The following is a 23,631-nucleotide window of genomic DNA, read 5'->3' as shown; positions in this document are numbered from 1 at the left end:
AAACAAACCACGAGGCTAGGTTAGGGCAACCCTATACTGCGGTATCTGGTGAGATCTCATTGGAGAACAGGGGGTGGGAAGAGAGAAAGGAAGGGTGTGCTGCCACAACACAAGTGAAAAGTTTCTAAGGGTGCAGATTCTTCTAATTGTAGATATTCTGCAATATTGAAAAAAGGATAAATTAAGTCACTCAGAAGAGCAAAATTTATAATGCAGTCTTGAAGCAGAGCACTTGCCTTAAAAACTGTTTTGTCTCTGGCTGCAAGTTACATTAGTTCCTTACGGTCACTGTTCATGTCTTTATTATTCAATGTTCTTGTCTCATGATTCTGAAATGAATTGTGTCAGGACTTGTCAGTGCTGAATTTCAATCTCTTAATCTCCTGACACAGTACAGTTTACAACATGCACACACATAGCTTCACTAACAGCAATTGTGGCACTTCCCTGATGTTTCAGAGACTTGTTTTCCTCAACAGAGATAAGAATGGAGGTGAACAAGGGAATATGTAAACAGGAAGGAAGAGAGAAAAAGATAGAAAGTATCAAGGGAGAAAAAACTCAATCTCTACTTGCTTCTCAAGAAAGGACTCGGTAGATTAATCTCTGGCATGATGACAGCATTTGAGGCATGGCGTTCAAGGGAATTTTTTTTTTTTAAGACCTATCATAGCCTGAGAGATTGACATTTATGATCCCTACTACTGTGCAAACATCAGTAAGGGCAATAACTAATGAGCCTTCAAACATCACTGCCACAGTTCCTCCGACTATTTAAAAAAGGAACTTAAACTATCAAAATGAAATCCATCAAGAATTCTGCACATTAGGCACTGGTTGTAGAGGGAAGGAGGGATGGAAGAAGGAATATAAAGGAAGGAAAAGAAACAGGAAACCACAAGCAAGAAGCGGCAATAAGAGTGTTGGGTCATGAACAAACAATGACTTGATCAGGAGGTTTGCTGAGGAATGAGAGATGACAAAGAACAAACACCAGAATCTATACTTTTCCATATGAAAATGTCTGTATACAGTTCATGGTTTTAAGAATTAGACAACAATCTTTTGGTTAGAGGAATCTGCTTGGCCCACTGAAGAAATTTATCCAGAACAAGCACTACTTCAATCTTCATGTATACACCATTTATTACACAAACAGTATTTTGCCTTGAGTCTTAATTGCTACAAACTCGGAACTGTGGAACCAAGATCTTTGTAAGGTATGTGATGTGTATTTCAAAGGCGAAATCATTGCCTTTGAAATCTACATTTGCTTGTAGCTGCTAGAAACTAAAAACGTAAGACAACAGTTTTTAAGAAGTTATTGCTTACTTCCCAGCTATAGCTGTGTGGAAGAGATTGTACACAGATTCCGTTTCTAGCTTCCATTCGTGTTTTTTAAAAAAATACATTTAAAATGGCCCTTTTACAATAGAGAATTTGAAAATTGCTTTTAAAAATAAAACACTCTAAGTTATTATACTTAACCTTATTTTGAATTATTATAATGAGAAAGGCTGAAACAGAAAACTTGGTTTGCATAGAAACAGCCAATTTAGGATTTTAACCAGTCCTCAACAACAAATTATTCCGAAGGAAGTCTCTGCTGCTGACTAAGAGAAATATCTAATATTCAGCCATTGACTTAAACTACCCCAGAGAAACAGCTTTATAACTGGTAAATCAATGATATACCAAGCATGACACGATGATTAAAAATTAAGCACACAAATAGTGTTGTACACAACTATTGTAGAACTGAGAGAATACCTAATACAAAAGTACAGAGTAAAATGATTTACAGATCATCTGCTGCAGTGCAGGAGGAAAGATAATAGTGATCATCACCCAGGGTAGTAACGGACCTAACCAAGTCATATTCATTCATTTCAATAGGTGTAATATGAGTAAGAGGTTGAATATCACCCAAAGTACTGTATTTGTAAAAGCATATTTGCTGCAATGTCATCATATGTCATTTATATACCGGGTATGTCAATGTTTTATATATGAAATTGTTTTACTTTTTATTTATGTAATTGTTTTTTAGTGTTAAATCATGGCAAGGTGTTTTATAGGAAGTGATCCGTAAATATAATGAAATACGGGTGGGTGGGACCCATGCACCCCCAGAAACATGGCTGTAGTTCAATTTCATTTTCTGAGATGTTATACTAATATAGTGCGGGAATATTGGAAAGAATTCTAACCTGCCCCTTACTAAACCAGACAAGATGCAATTCCAGTCTGAGTTACTGTAAGCTCTGTGTTAAGAGATGCACATGCATGCTGACACAGCAGATGGAGTTCTACAAATAACTAATTTAAATAGTGAAACATAGTTTGGTTGGCTGTGGTTGCTTAATGGTGCGAGGAAAGCACTATGCACTTGTGTAGACACTATCATTTCCTCTAATAGTAAGCTGAACTTGTGAGTGCTGACAGGACTGTACCCAAACAGGGTTCCTGAGAACCAAGGAGGTGCTATCAACAAGATTTGCAGAAGTACAAAAAAAAAATATCCTAGGGTGCAGGGAGACCTACGATAGACACTTTGCCAATGTTAGTCATTTTTAATGTATAGTAACCATAATGATAAGGTACAGAAAGGTAAAGGATCCCTGACAGTTAAGTCCAGTCGCGAACGACTCTGGGGTTGGGGCGCTCATCATGCTTTACTGGCCGAGGGAGCCGGCATTTGTCCGCAGACAGTTTTTCCAGGTCATGTGGCCAGCATGACTAAGCTGCTTCTAGTGAAACCAGAGCAGCTCACGGAAATGCCGTTTACCTTCCCGCCGGGGCAGTACCTATTTATCTACTTGCACTTTGATGTGGTTTCGAACTGCTAGGGTGGCAGGAGCTGGGACTGAGCAACGGGAGCTCACCCCGTCACGGGGATTCGAAACGAAAATAAACAACGAAATCATAATGACAGTAACCTTAAATCTTTTAAATGCAACCCATGGGGTTCAGCGTACTAAATGCATAGCATCCTTTCACATTTTGGCAGGAGAGAATGCATCCCCTCCGAAAAAAGATATGGAAATATGGAGGAGATAATACAATTGATATCAGAAATAGGCAGCAAAATGAGGCAGTAAAATTCCATCAACATCCATCATGCTATCTTGGTACATTATCATCTCCCAGCCTCTATTAGCCTTTGCTGTGTCAGTGCAAGTCCTGGACACTTTATCCTGTTTATAATTGCTGATGAGTGGGTAATAAGGCCTCTATGCCTCAGCTCCTGTACGTTCCACTTCAGTGCCCACCTATTAGGTGATAACTTTTATTTACAGCCTTGCTTGATGTGCTGTTCTATTAGTACAACTGAGCAGTGAGCAGGGTAAAAAAAGTGTCATTAATGGGCGCTGTCACTGCCAGGACCTATGATGTAAAGTGCACCTTTGTCGACGTTCCATCATCACATGCCTTCCAGTGAGAAGGTTCAGAGATAGCTGAATTTGTAACATGGTGCCCGCCACCAGTCAAATACTAAAGAGCACCTTAAAGGTCAAATGAAACAACAAAACTCTCTCAAAGTTGTTTTTATAATAAAAGGCCCCACTAACCTTTTTTATACTGTTAGCACAGACACTTTACCACTGCAGAGCAATAGAATACCTAATTAATGGTGGAACCAGAGGGTTGGGTTTTTTTTTGTCCTTGCTGCACACATTATGCATGATAAAAATGTGAAAAGTGGAAGCTAAAAAAAATTACAGCCAAAGCCAAGAAACTAGTCATTGGATTTGGTATATCCACTTCACTTACTTTCTAGCATTTCCAAGCAAATTGACATCTTTAAAAGCTTTAAAGGCTCAATTGTAGCTGCTGCTCCCAATCTAGCAAAGCACAACCTTATACTTAACAGATAAATATCTCTACAAACTATGGTGGAATTATGTGATGTTTGACTGGGACTACTTTTCTTGCAGGAAGAAGCTAGAAGGTATGTAATATGCCTGAAGGTAGGCACAGACAAATCTGTCATTTTTTGTTTCTCCCAGTTTCTCATTTCCCCAGTTTTTTTTTAATTATTAAAGATTTTCTTGATTTACACAGTAATATGTGCAATGTCTCTCGTAACATTTTTGCAAATCAGTTTCATTTGTTTAGACATTGGGAAGAAAAGGTGAAAAGAGGTAGCTGGGGGAAGGGTGTTGGGGGTGGGGTGATGATGTTTCTATTTTGCTTAATATATGTGGGGTTTTATTGATGTCAGCGTCACTTGTGTAGGTTTTCTGCTGTTCGCTTGTGTTCCTTTAGTGGTGAGAGATGTTGGGGTTGGCCTAGGACAGGGGTCAGCAAACGTTTTCAGCAGGGGGCCAGTCCACTGTCCCTCAGACCTTGTGAGGGGCCAGATTATATTTTGGAAAAAAAAAATGAACAAATTCCTATGCCCCACAAACAACCCAGAGATGCATTTTAAATAAAAGGACACATTCTATTCATGTAAAAACATGCTGATTCCTGGACCGTCCGTGGGCCAGATTTAGAAGGCGATTGGGCCACATCCGGCCCCCGGGCCTTAGTTTGGGACCCCTGGCCCAGGATTTGGTTGTTCATTTGTGGTTGGCTGTGGTGGTCTTTGTTTCGTGTGTGAGTGGTTTAGTTCGTTCAGATTTGTAAACTGACACAGAAGTCTGCACAAAAAAAATATCATTTTAATTACTGTGTATTTCAACAAAGTTGTGAAACTGGTTATATTCTGAAAACTACCTAGAAGCCTGTTTTGGCATTAAGTGGTACATAATACATTTTGTTCTCATTTCTAAACTGTATTTTGTACTAATATACATATTTTTCTATAAAAATCTCTAGAATAATATGCATTTTTGTGTCCATTTTGTGGTACGAAAACGGCATTACAAAATTCAGAAAAGTACAAATTTCTAAGGGTAACTGTGTTTCAGTTTCCGTATTGGTCTGGGAAGTGCAAATTAGGTAAATTTGTATTAAAATGCAATTTACTGCTTAAGTACTTACACAGAAAAGGAATGGGTGCTCAACACTTTTCCTATTCAATATATTCAATACTGTATAAACATTTTAATAGTGTGAAAGCATTATAGACACCAAAACTACCAGAGGTGGAAATTTAAAAAAAGCAGGAAATGTTGTTCCATTCCTTTGTGAATCTTATGTGGTTATTTCTTTTCAGAAAGTACAAGGCCACACTACTGGGATAGAGAAGATTGGCTTCACAGCTATTTTAGACGCAAAATCTTTTAGCCCTGAGAATGTTGGAGGTAACTATTAAGGGGCATTTTCATTTATCTCTACCTTAACATAAATGGCTTTGTATTATGCTAGTGAATGTAGCAGAATCACTCTTAGGTGCTTCAATTTCTAAAATGGGGAAAATTTTCTGCCTCCCCCTTTCCAAAATTATTCTGTTTCTTTATTTGAGATGCACTTCATAGGCATATCCCTAAGCTAATGACATATCAGTTTTCATGCAGCTACACTGAGTGTCAAAATCAATGCCACTGCCCTTAAGTTGACACCAATGCACACATCAAAACCTATTTACTCAAAAAGGAGGTTACAGTCATGTAACAGATTTGCATTCTCTTGAGACACTGTGGGCAATTAAGCACAGAGGCTTTATGGCACAATGGGACCCCAAGCTTAAGGCCCCAAGGGGCACCTACTGCTTGCCACCATGTTTTGATGGTCAATGGAATCCATTCTCTTTGTTCATGGAAGTAAGACCACAGCAAAAAAGAAAAAGGGGGGGGGGGAGGAGGAAGAATTTGTTCAGTTCTGGCTTCTGCCCAGAGATGAAGTGGGCACTGTTCTTGCTTCATCCAAAATCTGTTTTGCTATTATTTTTCTTACTGTCAATAAGAATATCTTAATGAATTTTATTTTTGTACAGCGCTAGTAATCTCTTCCCACCCACAAACACTTGAAAACTAGGAATTCTGATGGAGTACAGCTAACTCAGCTGATTACCTTGCTGGGGTGGGTCTTGAATCTAGCAATGGAGATCCCAAGGTTTTTGATACCAAGGAATTTCACCATTTGTCCTGTGGATTCATTCATATATACCAGTATATGAAAAGTCACATACTGCTTTTGCAGTGGGCAGGATCCTGATATCCTGCTGATAAGAAAACCTTAAGACTAGACTCATGCTATTTCCAGATCCTAAAGCATAGTTTAAGATGGCCAGTTAATAAGGTGGTGCACCCCAAGACACTTGTGTAGACGGTTCAATTCCAGAATGTTTCAGTGGGTGTCTACTATGGCTGGGATGCCAAATAACTATTATTGCCAAAAAGGAACACAAGTAGTCAGTAGTGGCACCTGTCATGGCCTAGGACAGCTCAGGGCTCTCTTGCTTGTTGCAGGAAGTAAGGAGTGTCCCTCCACGGTAGTATATTTTAGCGTAAATGGTAACTTTTAATTTTTTTATTTTTTTTACAAGAAAGTGTTGGGAACCCTAACAATTTGTTCAGCTGTCTTTCGAGGTTTGGTAATTCTTGATGTTTTGGTGAGCGTGTGGTTGATTGTGGATTGTGGTTGATTACACATGCTTGGTGAATGAGCAGCTCTTGGTTCCCAGTGTTATTTTTTTAATATTGTTCTCTCCTTCAGTATACTATATAGCTTGATGTGATGTTTAAAAAGAAATTAAGATTTACCTGAATCGCAGGATCTTTTGGTTGCTGTGGTTATGGAGACATGAGCTGTATCTGTGCATGGCCCACCTGAAAACAGAGAAATAAGTCACTTCCAGAAAATTACTTTTGCATTGCTATGTTGGTCATCCAGAACAGTATAATATCCAAAGGCATATAGGTAACCAATACAAACTTGCATAGACATGCTACAAATGCTGTGGAAGAGTAACAACAATAATAATGAAGCTGGAGCTCTCTGCTCCTACACAAAAAAAAATGGACATCATGAAAAGTGTGCAGTAGGATAATATAGTGGAGAGGTGAGATAACAGTCATGGCCAACACTGTTGAACAAAGCAACATATACTACAATAAATTCTATATAACTTTACATTTATTATTTAAAACCAATATTCCATGAAAATAATAATTATAATAATTAATAATAAGAATAATAATTTATACCCCGCCCTTCCCGGGCGGCTAACAGCAAATATAACACATTGATTAAAATGTGACTTAAAAACAGCATAAAATACAACATAAAATGCAGCATCAATATCAATAAAATCCAAAAATTCAGGGGTCATTTTGGGGGAAACAAACAGACAAACAAACAAACAAACCCAGTCAGTAGACATCAAATGATTACCAGGGCTAACTGGCCAAGTTGGTCCTACTAGGGCCAGCAAGGAGACCAGGGAAGAATTTAAATGTGGGGTCCCAGGAAGGGTTTCTTCATAGAGTAGGAAAGGGGAAAAGGGAATAGAGGATCAGGCTAATTCAAATTGAAGGCTCGGCAGAATAGCTCTGTCATACAGGCCCTGCGGAAGGAGATAAAGTCCTGCAGGCCTCTAGTCTCATGGGACAGAGCATTCTACCAGGTCGGAGCCATCACTGAAAAAGCCCCGGCCCTGGTGGAGGATAGTCTGGCTTCCTTAGGGCCCTTACCATTTAGCAATAGGCTTAGTGACTGGCTTCGAAATTTCCTAGCAGACCTCAACATATACCAGAGCAGAACTCTCCAGAGAGCCTGTTAAGCCAGCTGCCTAATAATTGTCTGATATATTGCAGTAAACACACATACCTGATCAGTTACGCTGAAATAAATTGACAGCAAATGTAACTGGCAACACTGCAGCTTTGATAACTGATAATAACCTTATAGCTTAAAATTAAGTCATTATGGTAAAAGGTGAATCCCCAAGTACCAATAACTGAATGCAAAATAGTGCTATGAAAGTATGTCTCTAGTTATGTTGATGGGCTTCTACTTGTACAATATTCAATATGCATGCACCCACAAATCAACACAGCTGGTTAAGAGTATGACCTGTGAATCAGAAGCTGCAAGTTCAAATCTCACCTTGGCCATTAACTTGTTAGGTCACTATTTTCTTAACCCTCCATCTGCAATAAGGGAGTAAAACTGTCTCCTCTTACAGGTTTCTTAAACATCTTGAACAATCTAAATCACTATATAAATATGAAATATTGCCCTTCACTCCAAGGCATTTTAGAGGGGGAATTATATAGCATATCCTTGTGGAAATGCTTCTGTGTAAGTTGCCCTCACTGCCACTTCACACACACTATTTCCAATACAGGGAGGTCCTGCTTTACGAACGCTTGCTATGCAAAAACACAAGGAACTAGTGCCCAAACCTTGCTATATGCACCACAGATTCCATGGTCAGGAACACATTAGAAATTTCTCCATAGGAATCAATGGAAATTGTCAACTTGTTATGCGAATGGAAATTGTTGACTCACTTTGCAAAGACTTGCCTAACAAACCATTTCCAGGGAACACACTTATGTTTGTAAGAGGGAGGAGTTGTGGTTTGTTTGTTTGTTTATGATAAATATCTCCACCATATACTTCTGAATAGAAGAGTAAAATATTACCGGTACAATGCAGGTAGGATAGTCATGTGAAAAAGTACTTTTACTATGAAATATCAATAGAACATAAGAGTATAACATATTTGTGTTCAGATTTTATCTAAATCCGATTGTATATTCTTTTGAAGAACAGATGAACATTATTTTTCTACAATTCAGGCACCATATAGCCTGAGTTGGAATCGTGATGAAGTAGTTCTATACTTCATCAGGTTTTAGAAGTGAAATTTGATAGAACTTATTCCAGACTCCATATAATGGAAGAAGTTCATCTTACTGTGGAAAAAACAATAACCAGAAACCCACATTTATTGTAGGGTAAAACATTCAGTTGCAATCACTGTAGATTTAAGCATCAAAGCATATCCGGGTCTTCAACATTATCCTCTAATGCAGAACTTCACCTATTGTTCTCTTGTACTCTTTTGCTGAGAACTGTAATAAAAAATGCTTTGTGTATTGTCCAATCATATATTTCATAAGAAACACTGACTGAAAAGCAACTAAGCAGCAGTATTTCCAGCAACTGCTCTTACCTCTAGCCACAAATCAGCAGTTTCTGTGAATTTTTTCAAAGGTAGATGAAGAATAAAACATGCTTGCTTAAGCCCCTCACTGACAGAATGAAGTTGTTCTGTGATCAAGTATTCTCCTATATATGTGCCAAACCTCATGAGATGTTTGCCACTGAGTACAAACTTTCCCCACACAAATTGTCATTGTAGGGGGATCCTTTCCTGCCTGTTGTGACTTTGATCTGGAACAAAAATGCTCCCAAGACCCACCCACCCACTCCAGTACACTGCAGATGTGGAAACACTGGTCTGTATAAGAACCACAGCAGGAGTCAAAGGGTTAAATCCAATCTGAGTTTGAAATACTGTAGTCCACTGTCCCAGTTTAGAATGAAGCTGTGTGCTAGGCACCTGCTCTTTGTCAGATTGCTACCATAGTAAGTACTACGCCAGGCATAGGCAAACTCAGCCCTCCAGATGTTTTGGGACTACAACTTCCATGATCCTTAGCTAGCAGGACCAGTGGTCAGGGATGATGGGAATTGTAGTCCAAAAACATCTGGAGGGCCAAGTCTGCCCATGCCAGTACTACGCATCCAGTTGGTACTGGATTGGTAGTTTTCAACCTTTGTATCTACTAAAGCCTCCCAATGCTAGAGAGAAAAATCTGTTCTGTTATCTCACAACTGTACACAAGATGAGAAAGACGAACTAATTAACAATATTCATGTTTAAGTCAATCCTGGAAAAAGGTAGGCAGGTATTGGAAGAGAATGGCTTAACCACTTAAATGGCTTAACCAAACTACACAAAAAGGTTTATGGCCCGATAGTCAAGCCTCCTCTACCAACGACAGGTACCTACATCACACTCACCTCACATTTTGAGAAACATGGCACTAGATTCAACATGACAGTAAGGCATGTTCTAACCTAAACTGTTAGTTAGGGCTTCAACAATTACATTTGGATGTAAATATGAATGCACAATGTTAAGGCCCCATTTCCATAGCTCTCAGTGGGTTGTGGAAACTGTTTTAGAATCAGTCTAGGTTGATTTCCAGCTGAATAAATCATATGCCTGCCAACCTTTATAAGGCTTGGCACAGGCAGAATTTTTGCATATTATAATGGAAACTGTATTTTTGAATGCTTGCAATTAAAAAAAGGAAGCCCATATCAACTAAGAAATCAGGTTGTTGAACAGCCATCTAAAAGTTGAGATATCTTGCTATCATTCTTTTGGAAGCCTGCATAAATATTAACTAAAAGGGGAAACTTTTTAAAGATTTATTGTACTTCCAATATTCTCTCTTAATTAACATGACATTTACATAACACCACAATTAATTTTCAACTACAGGCGCTGTGGACTAATTAGAAATGCATCATCCCTTATTAAATACCTTGTCAATTTCACTCCCATCATAATCTCCTTGATGATTTTACCTTTGCAGGATTAGACATACTGTCATACCAAATCTCACATTCAGATAAAGTTTGGGTATCTAAATTAGAAGTAAAGCATATGTACACACATTAGTAAGTTTCCATAATACAGTTTTTGCTATAACATCCCTCGGCATGCAGATGTGTGCAATAAATTATTTCCCATGTCTGTAATAATACTAATGCCATTATATGGAATGCTTCACCAGAATTCTCTCAGCAGTCTGGAAGGGACCCTAGATTAACAAATCTAACTTCCATAACTTCCATAACTTCCATCAAGTTTCAATACTTTCTTGAGAATATCTAATTTCTGTAATATTTGCTAAATAACTTTGCAAAAAGGAGTGTCTGGCTGGATTAAGTTTACACAGTCAAAAGGGGGGAATAGTATAGTCATATGGGTGACATCCAACGTTTGCCATACTCAAGAGTAAACCCACTGCAATCAATGGTCTTAAGTTGATTCAATGGGTCTTAGTTAGATATCACCCACCCATGGTCTTTGACAATCGCTTTGACAATCTGCTTTCTTCTGAAACATTAAAGTGGGTGAGATTAAATAACCACCAAGAAACTGCCTGTAGATACTTTTGAGGCACTAAGAAAGGATACAACCACTGTGATTTCCAACCTATTCATCTCCTGGTTCTTTCAACCACCCTCCTCCCTCTGTGAATTCTGGTCGTTACAGGATGCACAGCGAAGAACAATACCTACATCTTCTTTTGTTCACTAAGGCCATATGAAAGAGGTCTACAAATTTGGGCTGGTCATGGTAGCCTGCCAGTAACAACTGACCTTACCCATTCTGAGTCCTCTCATACATACAAAGGAGATTCTGGAGCTAAGAGCAGGACATGCCAATATTGCTTTATCTGTACTTTGGAGACACTCTGAATTAATAAATAAAATATAAGTGCTCTAGGTGTCTCAAAACCATCAGCCAGTGAAGAAGTCAGTAAAGTAGCAATGACTACTAGAGCAGCTGTTCCAAGAACACAGAAGAAGCAGAAGCTCCATATAATCCTAGTCCCTATAGCTACTTAGCTCTTTACACTGATAACAAGCAAGCAGACAATGAGCATTGTCTTGTTCACTTGTTCAGATTCAAGTGGCAGTTCTTCTGTATATCTGGGAGAGGAGAAGGAAAGAAAGAAGGAAGGAAGGAAAGAAAGAAAGAAAGAAAGAGGAGGAGATGATGGGAGGAAAGCTGGATAGGTGGACTAAATTCCTCCTATGGGTGATGTACTGACACCTACGGAAGGCAGAAAAGGAGAGCTAGAAGACAAGGTATCTGAGCCCCACATCCATTGCTAGCAGACAAAGAGCTGCCTTTCAGTTCTGTGGTTGTCCTGAAGGCTGCAGCTATGGATTACAAGTTCGTTGCTTTAAACTCCAGTACTGTAGGTGGGATGATGACAAGCTACTCCTGAATTGTTAGCTGCTCACACTGATGGGATACTGGGACCAGGGCAGGTTTTCATTTATCTTGTGCTAGTTGTATTTTGTGCAAATTGCAGCTTCTGAACTTTCTGCCAAGGTAGCCCCCCACACAAAGCACATTACAGGTATTTAATTGGGATGTTATCACAGCACAGATTACTGTGGCAAGGCTGTCATAGTCCATGAATGGCTGTTGCTGAAAATAGGCACTCTATGCTACCAATGTCACTTCAGCCTTCAGTGAGAATGCTGGCTCAAGAAGTCCCCCCAAGCAACAAACCTGCTCATTCAAGAGGAGTGCAACTCCATTCAGAACAGACCGTCAACCCAATTCCTGGACACGAAAACAGTCAATTCACAGCACTTCCATCTTGTTCAGCCTCACTGCCTCCAGTCATTGGTCCAGCGCCTGCACAGCCTCACTCGATTCAGATGTCAAGGAAAAAATATTTGCATGCATTGCATGTTTGTTATGATCAGTAGCATGCTTTCTTATTTTATGACATGCAGTACAAGCCAAAAGCTTTCTTTATAAACTACATAATCCTACCTCTATACATGAAAATAAACGTGTGTGTGTGTGTGTGTGTGTGTGTGTGTGTGTACACACACACACACACACACACACACACACACACACACAGGAGACATATTATAATCAAAGACAGAACACAAAAACACACCGGGGCATTTTCTTGTTGCTTGATTATGCCTCCTCTTTTCCAGATATGATTTTCCAGTTGGAATGGAGTGATATTTGTTTCAACCTCATGGTAAAAAACTTCGCATCGTTATTATGAGAGGCAATTAGTCCAATCTTAATGATGTGAAAAGCCAGTATCCTTGGGCACTGTAGAGGCTTTAGAATGATGATCTTTTAGGGGAATCTACCAACAATGAAGAACAAAAATTAAATTCAAATCAACATTAACTGCAGTGTAAAGAGCATTGCTAAATATACCATACCTTTATAACTGCAAATGTATGGACATATGTGCCCCCAGTGCTGTGCAGTATACTTTCCAAGCTATTGCTGACTTTCAACAGCAAGCATAGTGCTTTGACAAGCAAGTTAATGCTGGAAATCTAGAAGGTAGATGTCAACTATGCCAATCCTCAAGCCAGTTATTGCTAGTTAAATGAAGTGGCAAAATAAGCAGGGTTGGGAAGATGAAGCGACAATCATGGAAACAAGATGATAGTTGCCTTGTCCACAAAGACTTCCTGTTTCTAAGCACCCTTAAGAGATCTTCACTCTAGGATATGTTATGTTGGAATATCTAAAGTACAGTATTCTAAAAACTGCTTTCCTAACAAGCTATGAATGACTTAAATGCTTTTGGCTGGAGGCTTTAAAGACCAGGAACTCAAAAGGTTTTTCATGAACTTAAGAGTAGCCAAGCCTTAAAAAAAAACCATTGTGAGAGTTGGCAGCAACAAATCTTCTAAGAACCTCTAGAAAGTATAAGCAACAGAGGTATTTTGGGAAGCCTGCTTAAACCCTGAATCTAGCCACGAATGTGTGTAATTGGAATAGACATCCCTAATTTATCTACATAATCAAGTTTGAAAAGAGCCATGAATTAGAATCACAAACATATAAGAGATATAAACTAGAAGGAAGCTAAATCTTAAATGGAAGTCTTCAGAGACACATTGCTTTTCTTCTGCATGTATGGGTAACATTCTGTCACGTGCGGAAACTACTTAGCTGCCCAAGCTTCAACCGCTTCTAGAGAAGCAACTTGTATTGTTAAAATTAGTTAAATGGATGAAGATTTAATCAATCAGATTTTTATGTACACATTTTTATGCAATCTCTCGCTGCCAAACCTTACAACCTTTCGTGTATTTCCCGAATACATTTGTCTCCTGTAGGGAAGACATTAAAGCAGGGTACTGAGATGAAAGTATCTGTGTCAACACAATTCGTTTCCCATTACTATTCCCATTTGTAACATAAATACAATACTCCCTATTTAAAATAGGGTCCCTGATTAAAAAAATGCTCTATGGTCAATGGAATGCAAAACCAATGTCTTGTAACAAATGCAAGGCTTATAGGGCTCCCCCGATAATCACTTCCCATTTGTTTGCCGTTATGTCAAGGCCTACAGAGGAATGCCTGGAACAGCTGTCAAGGATTTCAGGCTATTTGGGGTCCTTTCGGAACATCAAAAAGCAACTCAAAAAAGCTCCACTTTTCCACTCATTTCTCTGGAAGTACTACTGTATGCTATATCAGGCATATCCAACTCCCAAGAGACTGTGATCTACTCCCAGTATATAAAAAAACTGGCAGTGACCTACCCATTGTCATTGGAGGGAGGAGCGTGTATGGGGTGGGTGGATTGCCCAGAGTTGTTAAGCTTTTTTTGAGAGGATTTTTAGCTTCCCGATAAGGATCCCATGATCTACCAGGAGCAACTGGGGATCTACCGGTAGATCACAATCTACTGGTTGGACATCCCTGTGCTCTATGACTGTGCCCCAAAGCAATCCTGATGTACAATATCATTATTCTATATACCTTTATATTCCTTCAGGCTCACTCTCATTTCTTTGGTTCTGATTGTGCAGAAGAAAGCCTGAGCATCAGAAAACATGTTTACAATATCAAATTTTAAAGGGCTAAAGAGCTACTATTGTAAAGAGCAATGAATATTCAATGGCTTAAGGCGAAGTATTTGACCACGTGCATTAAGACGGAAACCAAAATGATTGGGGAATACATTTCTGCTGCCAAACAAACACATGAATACATTCTGGGCAAGAGGAATATCAGCAGTTAATTCCACTTGCAGAGACGAGAATACATCTAAGCCCAACTGCACATTTCATTAATAAAGGACGTGTGAACATTTTCCAGGAATATAATGTTAGACAGTTCCTCAAAACATTCTAAATCATGCTTAAGAACAGAAATTTGGAAAGTCTTGGGAAAAGTTAAGCACAAATTAAAATGACATCATGTCCTGTGTAGGGAAGTGCTATTGAAATATCAACCTGATCTAACTGCCAAAGTCAAATTTCCCACACGGACATTTTTCATGTTATATTACAATTCAGATTTCACTTAAACCTGCACCATGTCAGCTTGAGCTGCAGTTGCACAGAGGAAAGGAAAACAATGTGACAGCCCCAGAAAAGGTGATGAAGGGCTCAAACTAAATGAAATGGTTAAAGTATATGGCATGACCTTCTAATAAAATACACACAGACCTCCCTAATAAGCAGATCTGGAGTGGTTAAAAGAAAAATGTGTTTTGGCTCCCTCTTTCCTATCCGCATGATCCACATTGTTAAAGAGAACCACTTACTACTATGCTCCCTTTGGGGAAGAAGGATAGGCCATTCAAAAAGAAAAATAAATTAATAAATACAAATACTAGGAGGCCCAAGCAATAAACAACAGACAATAGAGCCTAAATGTATTCTTATGCTATTGGGCTAGTTGTGCAGTGGTTTAAGTGTTGAACGAGGACCTGGGAGACCTGGGTTCAAATCCCCATTCAGCCATGAAGCTCACTGGGTGACCTTGGGCCAGTCACTGTCTCTCAGTCTGAACTATTTCACAGGGTTGTTGTGGGGATTAAATGGGGGGGGCATATATGCCACATTGAGCTCATTGGAGAGATCCGGTCCTTCATGGTGTGCACAGCTAAACTATGGAAATCATTTCCACAGGAAACACTGATGGCCACCAACTTGAGTGGCTTTAAAATAGGATTAGACAAAGTCATGGAGGATAAAGCTGTCCAAGGCTATCAGCCACAATATAGCTATCCTCTGCCTCCAGGGTTGGAGGTAGTATGCTTCTGAATACGTTCTAGAAACTGGGGGGGGTGGGGTGCAAGTGCTGTTGTCCCCCTGACTCAGGTCCTACTTGAGGGTTTTTCATGGGGGTCTGGTTGGCCACTGTGAGACCAGGATGCTAGTTCAGTTGGGCTTTTGGCCTGATCCAGTCGGCTTTTTCTTATTCTCTTAACATTGGGAGGTGGAGGGTTAGTCAGGAATGTGGCAGGGAGGAAAGTTATGTGTCAGGGTTAAATCTGGCATTTGGAAGATTCATATTTGGCCACTTCCTTCTCTGTCGGAAGCAGCATCTCCTCTGAGAAAGTATACTGTTGGCAACTGGTGCAACTCTAATTAAGAATTACTTGCATTTTTGAGGCATCTTTTCAGATACGGATTCTGTAGGAAATAAATGGGCTTGTATACAAGTAGGCCCAGGGAAAAAAATTAGCTTGTAAGAAGAATGACTGGAATTACAGGAATGCATGCAATCACATTAATATCCTGCCAGACCCAACTGCCACAAAATATAATTATAGATTTTCCCCCCTCCTAGAATATTCTGACTCTTCATAAAAATGCTTAAAATTCCACCCATTCAGCAAGACTATTAACACGATAGATCTTTATTGCAACATGATGAATAAAATGGCTTACTACAATTATAGTGTGCTTAGCCTGTAGGGCAATTAACCACAGCTAGTACCTTTATGTCGAGCTGGTTTGGAACCGAGAAAGATCACAAAAGGCTGCCATCTGAATTGTTTTTATTAACAACACCACTTCTAAGCACTAAGATCTATTCAAAATTTGGTAAGGATTAACTCAATGATATTCTACACTGTTTTGCTTTGTTTTTTGTTTACTGAAACACAAGCAAATCTATTCAGTAAAAGTATGCAGCTGTACATCATCATCTCACTACACTGAAAAAATATCAATCATTTAAGAAACACTGCTATAATGAAAGCAGCGTATGTATTATAGAACTCCTTACAAAACAAAATAAATAATATGAAAAAGCCACCCTTAAATTAAAATCAAAAAAGACATTTAAAGTTTGGGCATTCTTCATTATGGGAAAGAACCTTCCACACTGAGACCATCATCAATCAGAAAAGCTCCATCTGCTGTATAATTAGCTCTGATAAATGACACTAATCTGAGCTACATTAGAGAACTACTGTTTGGCGGTTGTGGGGGGAAAAGAGAGATAGCTAGAACTGTAAATAAATCTAACCACTGTTTCACTTACAGCCATCCCAGCAGGAAGTCATAAAGAATTTTTTATAGGTAATATTTTCAAATGCGCTGCTGGCTGTGCTGCCTAATATCTATCATCTTGGAGCATGCATTAGTGAGTGTACAGAAGCCTAGAACAGAAGAGCATATTTTTGAAATAAGTTCTCCCTTTCGTACATCTTTACAGCCAAACTGAAAAATTTTTCTTGCAAGACAAGTCTGGTCCAATGAAGTAGCTGCTCAGGAAGACAATGGATAATGGACTAAAGCTGCTAGGCCACTGAAGAAACAGTATTTGGGGGCATTTGCAGAGAAAAGTGCATCTAGAACTTTTTGTGTATTACCCTCCTGGTGCTTCTATGCATGAATGGATGGAATAGAGGCAACCTGTGAGATTGCGAATAAATGAGTAAGGCAGACACATTGTGCACACACACTTACAGACGGGAGGCAAAAATCATTAAGCAAGTAAACAGTGCAGTCTGTGACAGTTTACTGGACTGTAACCAAGGATATCTACTATTTTCTTCATCTCAAAGAATCCCATATTTAGGAGGTGATGTAGATCTTTTGTAGTGAGTGAGGCACCCTCATTGTGACATTCTGGCATCTTTTGAAAACTTTTTTTATGCCGACAGACCTTTGTAACTTTGTACTGTTTTAAATGATTTTTTAAAAAATGGTTTTTTTTGTTGTACACTGCCCTGATATTTTACAATTTGGCAGTATAGAAATGCATTTGTAAATAAACAAATGCAAAGATTCAAATGCAATTGCGAAGCTTGGTCATTTACTGTGTTTACAATAAACATAAGTCTTAATTCAAGAGGTTATCTATGGGGGAGGAGAAATGATAGTTGCTTTTGATAAAACTGTCCCGCCTAGACTGTACTTCTTCAGACTGCAGGTGGGACATTGCACAACTGAATGCTCTTATACAGAAACCTGCACACTGCACCCACATCCTCCCCTGAGCCCCAAAGTTCTCTGGGAAAGGGTTTGATATTAGCTTTACTTCCCAATGTGCTAGTTTTCTGTGTGTAACATTCCCCCTATTCCCAAATGGGCAGCCATTCAACTGTACAGTCCTCCACCTGAAATCTCGACTGTTACGGTCTTATCATATGACTTATCACATGAAACACTATTACATTCTACTTAAATCTCTTTCGTGGTTGTTTTAGCATACTTGAACATAGTATTCTTTACTGGAAATGTCTGTTCTGTGATTTTTACTTGGAATAATTTATTTGTGTTTGCAACCAACAGTAGTAGTTGGCCTTTTTCAGAGCTTCTAAGTGGATATAGACTAAAAGCTGCTGCTGCTTCTTCTTCTCCTTTTTAACAAAACACTTAAGAGGTTCCAATTCTAAGATGTAGGATTATTTTATCTCCTGTTCCTATTCCTTGAGTTTTATCTGCAAAGCAGAATATAAATGCAATGAACAATATTAATCCAACAACATATTTAGCACCACTGAAAAACAAGAAGTGACTTATCAAAATTACTGTCTAGAGAAAAATCCTTTTGGTTCCAAATGAAGAAGTGGCTGAAAGAGAGCACTTTATCACATTGTTCCAAAGAACAATGAGAAAATACAAACCTTTCTAGCACTTATTCCAAATAAATAACTAGATCTACATCCCTACCCCCAAGATATAGATATATATCTATACAAAAGGCTTTGTATTTCAGAGGAGAGAGCTTTGCAAAGAAGCTTCCATGAAATAGCACTGACGGCATCTGAATTCAAACTAATGAACAATACTTTTTAAGGAAGTTGTCAGTCTAAGATAAAAGAATCAGCAAAATGTATGCCTGTAATACCCAAATGTTTCAGGAAGTATTTATGGTTATTCTACACAAGTCACCATGTGTGAGATCCCCTAACCATTGGATGACACCCTATGTTGCATGCTTAGTTTTCTGTAATTATTTGAAGAACATCATCACAATTACTGCAGTAATATGGGCTCTAGTTTCCACAGCACAGGCCAACAGTTAAGCTATAGGTAGACAAATGTAGCAATTAGTGTTATGAAAATGATAAAGCTATGCAAACGGAGCTCTATTCAATCAAGATAGAAAATACTTTCCTTCCCTTGTTCTTCCTACAACCTTCCTACAACCTATCATTCGCTTGCAGTTTTCTACGGTTTCCCAAAGAAATCACTACATTATTTTTAACGGCTGAAAACCAAAGATGCTAGAAAAGAGCCGAGCCTACTTTGTTCTCCTTACACTTACATTTTTCTTTACTTGGTGAAGTTACATTCAGTTCTGTCGAAAGTTGCTGGTTGGAGTTAACAGTCTGCGTAGATAGGGAGGTATTACAGTTGTCACTATTTGTTTCTCCAGAGAACAAATCTGATTGGCTGTTGCTTGTGCTGGGAGTGGACTCATCATCTGGTTGCTTCTTTTGAAAATCTAACAAGACACAAAATTGGAGAGATGGGGTTATTGACTACAAAACATGTTTCTGTCCAATGGGGCACATACAGTATGTTGTATTTTACAATATACAGTAATCATCTCTATAAACTGTGATTTAATCCTATTAGCCTAAAGCCCTAAGATATTAAACTTACCTTCATTGCACCAATACATTATTACTGAACTTGGTATAATCACCTTGTGTACTGTTCCAGTGGAATGGAAAGATACACATTTAGTGCACAATCCAACTGGTGCTTTGGCTCCAGTGGAGCTTTGGCTCCAGTGGACTGGAGCTACTAACAGAAGTGGGGAGATTTTTGCTGATTTCCTACACACACACCCAAAGCCCCTCAAAAATTTGTTCTAGAGAAAAGAGTTAACTCCCTTTCCATTCCACAATTCTTATGCAGCTTCTCCCAGCAGCAATTAATTAAAGAGGAAACCAGGTAAAGGCAAATTATGTGACAAATATCCTGTCTAGTTGGCATTAGTTGTGAGAGTTTCTATGCACAATGCAATTAATGAGGAAACTAGGCAAAATTACTTCTTGCCTCCTTCTAACTTGGTTCTCAGATTACAGTGTCATGTGAATACAGTTTGTGAACTGCAAATAAATATTGAATTTAACCAAGGTATGTAACAAATAATCATTCATTTTTCGCAAAAGCTCTCTTTATAAGACAAAACATCAATATCAGTTCTTCCTACCTACTATCACTATGTGGTCAACTATGTGGACTTCCACCAAGCCACAACCTCTTTCTAAGGTGTCTGATTAGCATGGCAGCTAAAGCCTTATTACCTCGGGTTACAAACGCTTCAGGTAACAGACTCTGCTAAACCAGAAATAGTACCTTAGGTTAAGAATTTTGCTTCAGGATGAGAACAGAAATTGTGCTCCAGCGGCGCGGCGGCAATGGAGGCCCCATTAGCTAAAGTGGTGCTTCGGGTTAAGAACAGTTCCAGGTTAAGAACGGACCTCAGGAACGAATTAAGTTCTTAACCAGAGGGACCACTGTATCCTTATTTAGAAAAAGCAACTGACCAATGTAAATATTGCATAATTTTATCCTCTTGTGCATGACCTTCACCACAGCATTTATTAAATGCCAATAAAGGATTTTGCAAACTTGTCTATTTGTGATATCAACCAGGAAACAACTTAGATCCATAACTATGCATGTTTTTAAAACCCATCATGATATGTTCAACTTCATTTGTGCTGATATTGGACCAATTCTAACGTGCTCCATTTATTTTCAAAATTTCAGGTTTAAGTCCCTAACAAAAACTGAGAATGGTTTGCATTTGCAATTAAGAGAAAACTTTAGTTAATTCTGTAAAGGCAAGTCCTGGAAAGAAAAAACCTAGAAAAATGAAGGTACCATACACAAAGTATTTCTCTGGATCATGGGCTATATAACCAGTAGTCCAGTTCTGACTTTTAGGTTACATTACAGCCATATTCAATGATGGAAATAAAATACATCAACAAGGAAAATCACATGAAGCTTGGAAATATGTCATCTCATTTTAAGGCCAGTGAAATCCTTTACATTTGCTATGCAGATTTATACCAGTGTCAATTATTCTTAGCTTGATTTCCACATGTGTACTTTAAGGATTGCCTTTGGTTTCTTCTGTTAACACAAGCTATGCTTCAATTTTATTTCACTCCTATATCCGAAGAATTGGCAATAAATTATGAAATGATGCCTTTAACTAGAGCTCATTAAGCCCAAGTTGATAACAAAACAGCCTGCTCTTCAGGATTTGCAAGATCTTAAATTCAATAAAATGCTGTTTTATACTATATTAAGCTCAACAGGAACAGCTTAAGGTAGAACAAGGGAAGAACCAAATAAGGACCTGATACTATTTCTTTTAAAACTGGATAAAGATACATGCCCCAGCACAAAATTAATTTATTCCGGTTTGTTATTCCTTTTAGGAATCTTAACATGAAAGATACAAATTATGCAATAAAATGAAGAAGCATTTCATTACACTTCTTTCTGCTTCATCCTACAGCAGAGAGCCAGCCTTAACAATCCCATTTTCCTTACAACTGCTCTATATTCTGCTAATTTTACAGCACAGCATTTCCGCGTGCTCTGGCTTCCTTCACGGTGTTTGATTGCGCCAGAAAGCTGTTTGTGGACAAACACTGTCCCCCTCAGCCTGAAAGCGAGATGAGCGCTGCAACCCCAACGTCGTCTTTGACTGGACTTAACCTTCTGGGGGTCCTTTACCGCACAGCACACCCTGCAAGATGAGATACTGCATGGAACATTTCTATGACAACTATTAAGATACAGCGTTATTAGGAAAATAACCTACTTATAAGCATCTCCCAGTATGTGCTATTCTAAGCAGACACATCTTGCTTTCTGTAGGTAAGTTGTAGAATTTTGTAAACAGCTACTTTTAATAAAGGCTAGCAATTTCACAAGTGACAGCAAAAATTGTAGTAAAGGAAAGCAAATGTTTGTAGCACAGCACACAATCTTTTCCCATTCAAGACAAGTCCATTTTGTTGTATGACAACAAATTCGGAAATCGAAGGCATAGGTAGTAAAGGACCCCTGGTCCTTTAAACTTGACTAAGGGGTGTAGCGCTCATCTCGCTTCAGGCCGATGGAGGAGAATAATGGGGGTGGTCATTTGTGCAGGAATGGGCTTTCAGTGCCTCTGCCTCACTACTGATTGCCACTACAGGCAACACACCTGTTCAAATTTGAGAGCATGGACTACTAGCTCCTCAGCTTGCCCAGAGGTTTAGTACAAGACCAGGGACTAACAGCCAAATCCTATGCATGTCTCCTCAGCAAGTCTCATAGTATTTATAGGTCTTTTCCTAATGAAGCACACAGGACAGCACTGAAGGAGAAGGCTCCTGGCTACCATCAAGTCCAGGTAAATTTAAGAACTCCTCTAAATGTGTCTCTTACCTTTCTTATGAACAATAACTGGTATCTTATCTCTGCTGGTTTATAAATACTCGGAAAACAAAATCAATTTTGGATGCCCAATAAACCCAAGTGACAAAGATACCTTAGAAATGGGTAAACTCAACAGGACTTGTTCACGAGAAATGCCTAGAGGGACATGGCCAACCAAACAAGAGAGTAAATACACACCTTTGAGTCATTGTTTTGTTTGCTAAAATACAAGGGCGGTTTACCTATTCTGATTTTCTTCAATTTCTCCTCGAGGATATCAGGAACACATGTTTCTGCCTAGACTACTAATGAACAGAAGCAACTAATTTTACTTACTTCATTAAAAGAAATGAAATACTCTAGCAGAGAGAACAAAATCTATTCAGGTAAATTATAAGAGCTCGTTAAATATACTGAAACAAGAAGTTGCCAGTGTGGGGCAACTGAGAAACTGAGTAGGTTAAAAGAACCCCTAGTGCAATATTGGTGAAAGCTCAAAAGATCTCTGAAGTAGGCTTACTAACCAATGGATGCAAAATTTAATTACGTTTCATATTTACTTTGCCCACTTCAAATAAGAGAGCATGCAAGATTTCATTTAAAAAAATAAATAAAACAAAAGCACATTATCAATTAGTGCCTCTAGCACTGCTAGCATCTAAACAGTCCTCACTCAGGTGCCCTTTTAGATGTCTAGGGAGAATCCTAGCATTTAAGAACATTGGTCTATTATTTTTAATTAATTTCTCTAGACTAACCTACGGAATCCCAATTAAGGTTAACTATTGCATAATTTTCCATCAGTGGTGTTTGTTTGGAATCCAAAACGCTTTCATTTTTTTTAAAGTGCCACGTAGTTTCAAGATGGAGCATAATCTATATTTTTAATTAAGCAGATGTGGTGGTAGGGATATGGTGGTGGTAGAGAAGAAGAAGAAGAAGAAGAAGAAGAAGAAGAAGAAGAAGAAGAAGAAGAAGAAGAAGAAGAAGAAGAAGAAGAAGAAGAAGAAGAGGAAGAAGAGTTTGGATTTGATATCCTGCTTTATCACTACCCTAAGGTGTCTCAAAGCGTCTAACAATCTCATTTGCCTTCCTCCCCCACAACAAACACTCTGTGAGGTGAGTGAGGCTGAGAGACTTCAGAGAAGTGTGACTAGCCCAAGGTCACCCAGCAGCTGCATGTGGAGGAGCGGGGAAGCGAACCTGGTCCACCAGATTATGAGCCCACTGCTCTTAACCACTACACCACACCGGAACAGACCACTCACT

At 38.8% G+C, this 23,631-nt stretch overlaps 1 protein-coding gene across 1 annotated transcript in view; it reads right to left on the bottom strand.

The window, feature by feature from the left end:
- The window catches only part of ZFAND3 (zinc finger AN1-type containing 3), a 133,329-nt gene that overhangs the window by 28,353 nt on the left and 81,345 nt on the right, over positions 1 to 23,631 (bottom strand). The window contains exons 4-5 of the mRNA XM_035108144.3: positions 19,232 to 19,411; positions 6,654 to 6,719 (exon numbers count right to left, since the gene is read on the bottom strand). Of these exons, the coding sequence (XP_034964035.1) occupies positions 6,654 to 6,719; positions 19,232 to 19,411 (246 nt within the window). The remainder of the gene's footprint in view (positions 1 to 6,653; positions 6,720 to 19,231; positions 19,412 to 23,631) is intronic.

This window comes from Zootoca vivipara, chromosome 3, assembly GCF_965207765.1.
Source record: "Zootoca vivipara chromosome 3, rZooViv2.hap1.1, whole genome shotgun sequence".
NCBI classification, from domain to species: Eukaryota; Metazoa; Chordata; class Lepidosauria; order Squamata; family Lacertidae; genus Zootoca; species Zootoca vivipara.
The sequence above is the reverse complement of the archived record's forward strand: the minus strand, read 5'-3'. Positions and strand labels throughout refer to the sequence as shown.